At 34.3% G+C, this 10841-nt stretch overlaps 1 protein-coding gene across 1 annotated transcript; it reads left to right on the top strand.

Moving 5' to 3' along the window:
* Positions 1-7508: 7508 nt before the first annotated feature.
* On the top strand, positions 7509-9153 carry LOC149249003 (uncharacterized). The gene is made up of 3 exons (XM_089451626.1): positions 7509-7674; positions 7762-7891; positions 8301-9153. The coding sequence occupies exons 1-3, from the start codon at positions 7509-7511 to the stop codon at positions 9151-9153; spliced, it is 1149 nt and encodes a 382-aa protein (XP_089307752.1).
* The last annotated feature ends 1688 nt before the right edge of the window (positions 9154-10841 follow it).

Genomic DNA, 10841 nt, shown 5'->3' with positions numbered 1-10841 from the left:
ACCCTCTAATTAATTGAAATCCATTAGCATGGTATGTGTTTATGTTAATCATTACTTGTTGGGAGATAAAAACCATTGGAGCCTCGATTTAATGATGGTTGAATTTATCTCTACTATGGGAATGATGGATTTCTTATGCATGTTGCATTCCAGTGTGAAGTTAATTGTAGAGGCATGTTCAGTGAGTAACATTTCTAGGACCCATTCATGGTATAATTACATGTGATAATTATTCATAAATAGACTACTTGTGCTAATGCAGTTGTCAGTAAACTCTAACTACCTTCCCCAACTATAGATGCTTCCAAAGGAAAAGGAAGCAAGGAGAAGGAAGAAGACCGTGCTGTAGGGACAGACGGAGATGGGAAAAAGAAATCGCTAAGTCTGGTGATGACCAGATAGCGCAAGCTTTGAGTGTCAGAATCTTGCAGAAGACGCTAAGTCTGGGGATGACTAGATAGCACTCGATGTGCATGTGAGTATTCCCTTGACCATGCTTAAGGAGTTGGAAAATGATAACTATAGTGTGTTGATGTTAATGATTTTCGTAATGTCTCCTTGAACTCATTATTCTGAAATGGTCACATAGTACTGTTATGACAGTTGTTGCATCTAGCATCAAGTGGTAACTCTGTTGCATGTGTGACACTTAGGAGATCATGCTTCTAATTGCATAAGTAGAGAAATTGCTTCCGGTAAGGGTGGTTTAATTTGTTAGTTATGCATGTTGAACCAAGGAAAAGATAAGTAACTCTATTCTTTATATCGTAGGTTTGATTTCTACAGTAAAGATTGATTATTTTATATACTTTCTTAATAAAGAAAATAGGTGGTTCCTCCTAGAAAGACTACATGTGAGTCTTGTGTGAGAAATGTTTGTCTCTTGTCATTTTTTCTTGGAATAAAATTCTTGCTAAATATAGCCAAAGTATCTTCTTGAGAAAAGAAGATGAGGCATATAAACGTCCTGAGGACATAGCATGAAAGGTGGCCAAGTTTTCTTGAATTAAAATATGTATTTTTATTTGATAAAAGTTTCTTGGAAAATATATATATGCTAATTGCATTATGAATTCTAGTTAGTTTCTAAGTTCTAGTGAAATGATTATGCATTACATGCATGATAAAGATAGCTAAAGATGTGCTTCTAGGCACATAGATATTCATTTCTAACTTTTTTGAAGAAAGAGTATATTACATATATACATAAATATAGTCTCATTCTAAGAGTGTGCATACTTCATTTATGAAGATGAAGGATTCTATGAGAGTTTTCTTGAAAATAAAAATAGAGGTTCTTTCCTTTAAAAGACACATTAGAATAGTGTTCATACAAGAAACAAAATCCTTACTTGTTTCATGAAAAGAACCATGTGCATTGAAGTAAAGTAATTGTGTTAGGAAAGGACATGTTGCATAATGGTAGCTATTGTGACTTTGGAATTATGACTCTGTGTGTACATAGAGAAAGTGATCATGTTAACTTTCTTGAAGACAATAATCTTTTGAAGAGATTGTCTTGCTAGATGAGTTGTGTTGATCTCTTGATTTTGGATGGATAAGCAAATCTTGTTCTGTATCTTGATTTTTATGCATAAAGATGGATATCTTTAATAATTCCCTGAAAAGGAAGATAGAAGCATGAGGTTAAAATGACTTCCTTTAAGAAAGAGGTATGTAGTTTGTTGTATGAAATGATGGTAGTATTCTAATGAAGGGCTTATATGATAAGCAATGGTATGCACAAAGATTAGTCATTGTGATATAGAGTTATGTTCTTTGTATGTTAGAGAGATTATGTTTAATTATATTAACGATGCATGACCAAAGCTAGCCATAGTAAACGTAAGATAATACTCCATTAATGACGATTTGAATTAAGACAACAGACTATGGCAAAATTGGAAATGTTTAGATTATTAACTCAACTGTTGTTGACATTTATACATTAATGAATATTTGCATATGCTTATATTGTATGCATGAAAATTCTTGGAAATTGAATACGTGTTAACTGATGCATAATTATAACTAACGTTGCTGCAATGTGAATTGCAATCATAAATGAGAAAGAATGATGTTATATGATATGCATGAATTATGTTATTTGGGAAATTTGCATGCATACAACGTGTACGATAGATATGTTTCCCATCAATCTAGATGTTGTGGACCCATGATGAGGGATAAGTGTAAATGCATGGTGTACATGCATGTTTATTTTGTTAATGTTAATGATTATATGGTTCATTATGTAAATTGCTTTGGGAAAGATTGATAATAGAGAAATTTAACATGCCAGACAGTTGCAGATAGATGTGAAAGGCTAGAATGCCTTGGGTTGATGGCAATTACCTGCCCGGAGGGGCTGATGGTACTTGTCTGCCCGGATTGTGAAAGGCTGGAATGCCTTGGGTTGATGGCAATTACCTGCCCAAAGGGGTTGATGGTACTTGTCTGCCCGGAGTTGGGTTGATGGCAGCTACCTGCCCGGAGGGGTTGATGGTACTTGTCTGCCCAGATTTCCTCTCCCTGGAATTCTTGAGCTGGTTGGCCAGTGGAATTCCATGTTAGACCTGGTAAGGTCTCTATCAAAGAAACTGTCTGGATGTGAAAATGACTCGATTTGGTTGTGGAAACCAGTTCCCATGGGTTGGGAATTCTTTAGCCTATTATGGTGCTCATAGCTAAAGAAATGAACGAATCAGCTATATGATATGTTGAAAATAAATTCTATATATAGTTGTGTGAAATGTGTTATGCACTTTTAACAGGAAATGAGTTTAATGTTCAATAAGGAGTTATTGGAAATTTTAATTCCTTTACCATATTATTAATCTTGTAAACGTCTTAGTAGGGGCTAAGACCATTTTCAAATAATGCAGTGATTGACTGTTTTGATGATTAGAGAGCTAGGTGCTCTTTTGGTACATCTAGAAGCACTTTGCGGATGTCTTTAGTGAGAATTCGTTCAGTGTGCACGTGAGCAGTGATCTATCATTTGATGATTAGTGTTAGTGCTCTTTAAGTACTTGTAAAAGTATTGCGATTTAGAAATCATCTAGCATTGCACAATTGATTGATAGTCAAAAGTATTTCATTTGACTCAAAATATAGTGACTAATGCGATTGAATTTGTTAGTCATATATTACAGGAATTACTTACCATGGAGGGTTGAAGAATTGTCCAACCACTATTAAAAGGCTTACATGAAAGTATTCATGATTTCCAAGAATAGATGGTAAGTAATGGTAAGTTGACATAGAGAATTGTTTAATATGAATGAATAAGGGCCAAGTGCTGGCGATTATAAGTTGCATATTTTTGCAATTACGAACGCTTATGACTATTGATGCTTATAACTAATGATATTTCTTATGACTATATCATTACTATTTTGTTTGTCGTCTTTTCTTGGAATGAAATCGTTGATTTCAAAGAGAAAGAATCACATTTTGTGTGGTTTAGATGGTAATACCATGAGTAAAGTCTAAAGTTCCAATGAAAGATGAACACCGAGGACGGTGTTCCTGTTAAGGGGGGGAGTATGTAATATCCCTATCATAAATAACCGTAACCCTGCGTAAAAGTAATTCAAGATTACGAATCAGTTATTAACTGATTCTTGGCTGTTGTGGAACTGAACGAGAATGAAGGAAACGAGGGAAGGGATGGAGTTAACGTGGCCTGGGGAATTATTACGCGTGGGGTGGCAGAGTGATGGTCACGTATTCTACGCTGACTGATTTGGCAGTGAAGTAATGGCATTCCAGTATAAAATTCCATGCCCAGTTTTTATTCGGAATAAGCTTGTGGATTTGAAGCATCGTATCTTGATTTGTTAAACACAGGACTTTATTTGGCAGGCCAGTCTTTGATCGAGGAAAGCTTACAGATATGAAGTATGGTATCTGGATATATGAGTTTCGAGGTAGAAGGAGAGATGTATTTGAATAGCATCAAGTTTGGGCAGAAAACTCTTATGACTGTGTCGCCGCCTCTCTACACGCTGGTTGGAAGGTTCTAAGCCATGCCAATGCGCATCGCTAAGGTATTTAGTTGACATGTTAAGGCAGCTACATGAAGAAGCAATGCTGTTGCAGGAAGATTTGCCACGGAACCTTGTTTGTTGGAACACGGTGTTGTGTGGAAACCGTGGAGACATTGTAGATGTCAAAACTCAAGAACCCATGATTGCTCGTTAGTGCCGCAGTAGAGAGTCGTATATTGACATGAATCGTTGTTAAAGCCACCGACGTGAGATTGATAGCCAGGCAGTTTACTGCTCCAACGAAGTCAGAACGTCAAGATGTGGTAACCTGGCTCCCAGTTGCTTCTCTCCGACCAAAGGAATAATGTGTTTGTTTTTCAGTCGATGGTACAACTGAAAAAGATAAGTATCTTGCTCTTTTTCTAGTAGGAAAAATATATATGTGCGTTGTTGACTAATGGAAAATGCAAATTCTTCCATGTAGACACGTTTTACTGTTTTGCATTATTTTTTTCCAGCGAGAGCTGAGTTCAATGCTAGGTAATTAATATATGAAGCGAGCCTATTTGATTCATATTATCAAATGCTCAAGTTTACATAGAAATCTGTTATACCGTGGCTGCAGCTCACTTAGGTGCATTGAGTGTTATCTAGTTAGTCACAATGCATGCTGATCCTAAATTATATGGTAGAATACTAAGAAAGGGGATATGTGTTGCACACATCAAAGAAGGGTGATTACCTTATGCTAACATAACTATTATCTTAGTTTCTTGTTGAACAAGATGTGTAAGCACATGAGATTTGTGCTAGCTTTCATTAGAAAGGGTATACATATGCATGCAGGAAGAGACAACAAGTTGTGTTAGTTTGCTTTACATGTTTGCAAGCAACATAAGTAATGGCTAAGGACTAGCTCTTTTGGTAAAAGTTTATGTAAATTTTTATGTAAGTAGATTATAACTGATGTTGTAGTTAGTCCCTTCAAGGGTATCCCTTAATGTTTTGTCCTCTTCGAATATGTGCTTGAGCGAAGGGAAAATGCTAAATAATATGATTATTTATAAATGAAATCATGATGTCAATGTTGATAATGATAACATGGACTTGTAAAAACTAATGGTTAGATCTCTTAGAGAGAAATATGCATTAGTGTGAATAAGCATTGTGAAAAGTAGAACAAGAATTTACTTGAATATATGTACTAGTTAATTAGTATGTTATGCTTGCTCATGCAGATGAGTAGATGTTAAAAGATCACTTTTAGAGGTTGCTTAATGAATGATTAATACTGTATCTAATGTTGTTGCCAAAGCTTGTTGACAACTACATTGACAGGAAACGATGGCGGTTGGTGCCTAAGGAAAGTGATGTCTAACATTATGACAGGAAAAGGATTATTGGTCCATGCAGATGAGTTCAAGTTGTAGGATCGTACATTGCTAGAACAATCATGCCACAAGGGATGTTGTATGTGGCGGTATGTAAATAAAAGATTACATGAAAACTGTATTAGCTTTTAGCTAGTTATGTGATAGCTTAATGATAATTCATTGTAATGATTTTAATAACAATGGTTAAGGGATGGAATCCCTTATAAGCCATTGAGTGAGGGGTGAAAACCTTCACGAGCGTTTAATAATAAGCTTAAACGTTTGCTGGTTTTCACCCTACGGGGTTTCCAGGGTAAATTGGTGTTCAAATGGTCTGATTGCCTTTTGTGTCCGTTTGATAATGATGAGTCCTTGATGTTGATGGTTATTTATTTGATGTGACAACCATAATGTCCTATTACATGATTATTTAATATGGTTAAGGATATCAAGAAATGGTTGCAGGGATTCATGAGACAGTTTATGTCATTACACCACCATAGTGGGGTTAAAGGTTATGCAATGGTTATGCAACTTACTATCTTGATGACAATTTACTTGATGTGCTAATGAATATTATATCTAATGGTAATGATGATTTGTGGAGTTGTGAATTGGTTATTTACTTGTGGTAATTTGTAAAAAAAAATTTAACTCCCTACTTTTACATGCGAGGTTTACCGGGGTATGTGACAATAGATCCATCTTAACCACCGATATAGCTAGAGCCAAAAGAGAATCTCTTGACCTGAAAACTTCTTTTAGAATGCAAAATTTGAATAATCATTGTTTACGTTGTAATTTTTAATGTATAAAATGATCAAAATTTACTTGCAAAAATTGTTTAAAATGTTTTCATTAAAAAAAAAAAAATTCAATATATATGGGGCTTTTAAAAATTTTAACTATATTTCTCTATAAATTTTATGGGATTATGTTGTTTCATATGAACATTGAAATATTTTATTTACGGTTAAGAGTAAGAATGAAATATTTTTACCACTTCTCATTAGTATGGACATTGAGAGTGAGATTCTTGATGTTTTCTTTTAACTAAACAAACCAAACAAATATATTCATTTTTATTTTTTTATTATATATCTTATTTATGGTTGAGAACGAGTGAAATAATTTTACTTCTCCTTACTATGCAGTGAGATTATCGATGTTTTATAATATTTTTAATTAAACAAACCAAAAAAGTATATTTATTTTTGTGTTTTATTATATCTTATGTTTATTTATTTAATTGTTATCTCTCTAATATTACATTGTAGAATGAGTCTCTCAGCTGAACTAAAATATCTTCTAGATAGACACTTATAATACTAGAACTTGACATACATCCACATGAAAATATTAAAAAGACTACAAATTTTATAAGCAAAAACCTAGTAATTCATCACAACTATTGCATCCACAGTGATTACCATGATCTTATAAGAAAAATATGTTGATTAATCTCTTAACTAAAATAATCAACTTGTAATCTATACCATAAACCTAAACACCTTTAAAAAAAACTTAATAAATTTATATTATATAAAATGATGTCAATGATAAAATATTTATATTAAATTTCTTAAACGGATTAATCTACACTGTGGATACTCTTTAGAAAGACTGAAAAAATCTCTATATTGCTTAGAGAGAACAGGAGATAACATTGGGAATTCGACTTTAAAAAATTAAAATTAAAATTTTAATGATCTTCTATTTATCCGATTTTGAAATCTTCTTTATCGAAATTAATAATTATAAATATATTTACATGCATAAAAACTCAACTTGTCAAATTGCTTAAAATTTTATAATGAAGAAAATAAAGAAAATTATGTGATGGGCAACTGTCAAAGAAGCTGTCCCACACGGTTGTGAGGCTTTGTGGCTGATCAAGTAATAAAGAATATCATGTGAACCACATAATCAACGGAATCAAATATAATTTATAGGAAGGTAGTTGGTAATGGGCTGATCACTGAAAATTGGAGAATGATGGGCTCCGTCCTCACACACACACATACGGGTTAAACGCGTGCTTCTTCTGTGCCTGTTGGTCAATCTCGCTTTGTTTTTGTATTTAAATATAATCTGCGATGAGCGCACCACCAAACTCGCAGAGAAGAACAATACGCAGCGAAAAATGAGGTGCACACAAGGGCAAGGAGAAGCAGAAGGCGCCCCTTTAAACTCCCAGCTAAAGCTAAGAAAAGGTCTGTGGTCACCTGAGGAAGATGAGAAACTCATCAATTATATGATGAATAACTGCCTTCTCGGCTGTTCCTGGAGATATGTGGCCAACCGAATTGGTAATTTCTTCAAATACCTACTCTCATTCTAATTGCAATCATCTTCTAAATCTGGATAATGCGATGATAAATGTTATGCACATACAGGTCTACAGAGATCCGGAAAGAGTTGCAGGTTAAGATGGATGAACTACTTACGACCTGGACTTAAACCCGGTGCAATTTCACCACAAGAAGAACAATTGATCATACATTTACAGTACATTCTGGGTAACAGGTTACCATATTTTCTATTCTTACTCTTCTCATTCGTGCTTTTCTCATTTTTATTCAGTGAGTTATGGTTATTGTTAAGCCATATATTTTAATGGAGTCTTGGTTATTATTAAGTTATAAATTTTTGGGTATATTTGATTTATTTATTTAGAGTTATTAGATATATTTTTAATATTTTGGTGACATTGATTATTGTTAAATCATAACTTTCTAATATATCTGACGTAGAGTTGTTGATATATTTTTGATCTTGCCATAACAGCAGCTAAATTTAATTTTAATTTTAAGACCAGTATAAATTACTCCAACTAATTACCAATTCTAATAATTGGAAAAAAAATATTAATTAATTAATGTTTAAAAATCCTTTTAAATTAACTTAATTTATATTACTGGTATTCACAACGCAGGTGGTCTCAAATTGCTGCACATTTGCCTGGACGGACGGACAATGCAATCAAGAACTACTGGAACTCTTGCATCAAGAAGAAGCTCAATTTCAGGCTCTCCTGCACCGACGGTAACGGCAATAGCAACACAAAATCTATAATCCCCGTCCAGTCCGCTCGTACCTGCAATACTAGTTCAGTGTCTGCTCATTCTCATTCTCATGATGCTTATACGTCATCTCACTCCGCCCAGCCGTTGGACGTTAATGGTGAAAGGTACCAACCAGTGAGTGACGCCTTTTATGTAGTGACCCCTGCGGAAAATCGGTGCTCCTGTGTTCCAGACAGTTTGGAAATAAAAAATGACGTGCGTGATGAAAATCATAAGTTGTCAATTGATCCACATCACCCTGCCAACAACCCACTAATTTCTAATTCTCAGCTGTGGATTGATTCTACTTCTGCCCACATCGCTGGGACCTTCTCTCAGGCTTCTTCCCCTCCGAGTCATGAAACGCCTGGCTCTACCAATAAATCTGTTGGCTGCAGCACCGCCTTCCCTGCTCTCGTTGACTTCAGCGATCCATTGGAAGGAGATATTGAAAACAACGGCGACATCATTAATGAAATGATAGACAATTTGTTGTTCCCAGCATCTTCTTCCATGGCCGGATGGAGCGCTAGTGATTCCTATTCAAATGCAGCTAATTTTAGTGATGTTTATACAGGACCTTATACCACTCACGAGGTGGCGATCGGTACCCTGGAAGATTACGTGAACCAATTTGAGAAGCCTATCGATCAGTCATGCCCGCCAATTAATTCCGTTTCCCAATTTAGCGCACCAGAAATATGGGCCGGCATTGATCACTAGTTGAACGAAGAACGGTATAAATTTGAGATATGGCAGACATGAATTTGGCGTTCAGTGAGAATTTGCCAGTACTGTTTTGACATCATTTCTTAAATTTGTTGTATACGATTTATTTCAAACGTTTTTCTTGATGTTGTTTGGATATATTCTTGATAAAAAGGTATAACAATAATAAGTCATGTAGATTATTGGAATCTTTATATTAAATTGAATAAAATTTTATTTTTATTTGCCTCGAACCTACTTCATTTATAATTGTTCGTCAGAGACAAAATAGGGAAACTCGGCTCATGTATCAATAAGCATCCTCTATCACGTTTTGGGTTAGCTATAATCAAAGTTTTTAGACTTACAAATTTCCTCACGAACGAAGCTATTAACGACGAAGAGCTTCTTCAGCATTGGTTGTATTACTGTGAGAGATTTTTTCTTCTTTATCGAAGAGCTTCTTCAGCAGTGGTTGTATTATTGGGAGAGATTTTTTCTACTTTAATGTTATTGTATAATCTTGGTCTTTGTTATTCATCTTATTTTTATTATTTCTCAATGTATGGATTTTTTTTTGGTTTTTTATCTCATTTTTTTAAGCTTAATCGGCCTGGCTCTTCTTAGGGGACTTTACATACTTTTCCAAGTATGAGTGAAAAGCAAGTTCCTGGATAACAGTTTTTAGAGATTATCTTTCACGGTAGTTATCTTTTAAAATGGTTAATGTTTCAAATTTTTCTCTAAATTCATTCTTAATACGAAGAGTCATTTTTCACCAAACATTGTTGTGCGGATCCTTGTTAAAATGAAGGATCTTCCTTTCAAAGAGTATCCATAGTTTTCTCTAAATTCATTAGTATGTCCCTAATTTCCTTCTTATCCAGTTTTAGCTTTTAGATGGTTTTAGATTGTCCAATTGAAGTGGATGTGCATCCATTGTCTCTCATAAATTGCTTATGACTAGCTTCACATGAGTGGTTGAGCACACTGGAGGAGAAAGACGTGGAAATAATGGTGAGACATTTAGAACACTCAATGCTACTGAGGAGGAAAGCGAGTTTATGCTTGGGGATAGGGAAGATCAGTCATGTGAGCACGAATCTAGTTTGTTGAGGGATGGTCTACATGCATGGTCAAGGAAAAATCCTAGTTTCTTCTACATATTGCCATCATGTGAGCTTGATCATGGAGTTTATGCTTGGGGATAAGGAAGATCAGCCATGTGAGCACGAATTTAGGTCAAGGAAAAATCTTAGTTTCTTCTACATATTGCCATCATGTGAGCTTGATCATGGAGTTTATGCTTGGGGATAAGGAAGATCAGCCATGTGAGCACGAATTTAGGTTGAGGGATGGTCTACATGCATGGTCATAGGAAAATCTTAGTTTTCTCTACATATTGTTATCATATGAGTTTGATCGTTGTGTATATTGGAGTGGTTAACAACAATTTGTATTTATGTTGTGAGATAAATTGTGAATATTAATTTTAATGTATTAAAATTATTGTAAATCCATCTTAATTTTGCCTTTATTTTCAATATAAAAATGGTTTTCATATATAAGGACTTGATCTTATTTTTCTTTTGATTATATGTATGTTTTTTTTATATGTTATTGAAATATTTTATTAAAAGTGAATATTAAAATATTTTATTCATTTACATTAACATACATTTTATTATTAATTATTGATATGT

The sequence above is a fragment of the Pinus tabuliformis genome, chromosome 7 (assembly GCF_031772625.1).
Source record: "Pinus tabuliformis cultivar Carrire ecotype Pingquan chromosome 7, CPIR1, whole genome shotgun sequence".
In the NCBI taxonomy this organism is placed as follows: domain Eukaryota; kingdom Viridiplantae; phylum Streptophyta; class Pinopsida; order Pinales; family Pinaceae; genus Pinus; species Pinus tabuliformis.
This window is presented reverse-complemented; position numbering and strand designations above follow the sequence as displayed.

Excerpts from the sequence above, each read along its gene's own strand:
- LOC149249003 (XM_089451626.1), top strand. The coding sequence starts at position 7,509 with ATGAGGTGCACACAAGGGCAAGGAGAAGCAGAAGGCGCCCCTTTAAAC. Across the intron at positions 7,675-7,761 it reads ATATGTGGCCAACCGAATTG|GTCTACAGAGATCCGGAAAG; the intron begins GTAATTTCTTCA and ends ATGCACATACAG. Across the intron at positions 7,892-8,300 it reads CAGTACATTCTGGGTAACAG|GTGGTCTCAAATTGCTGCAC; the intron begins GTTACCATATTT and ends TTCACAACGCAG.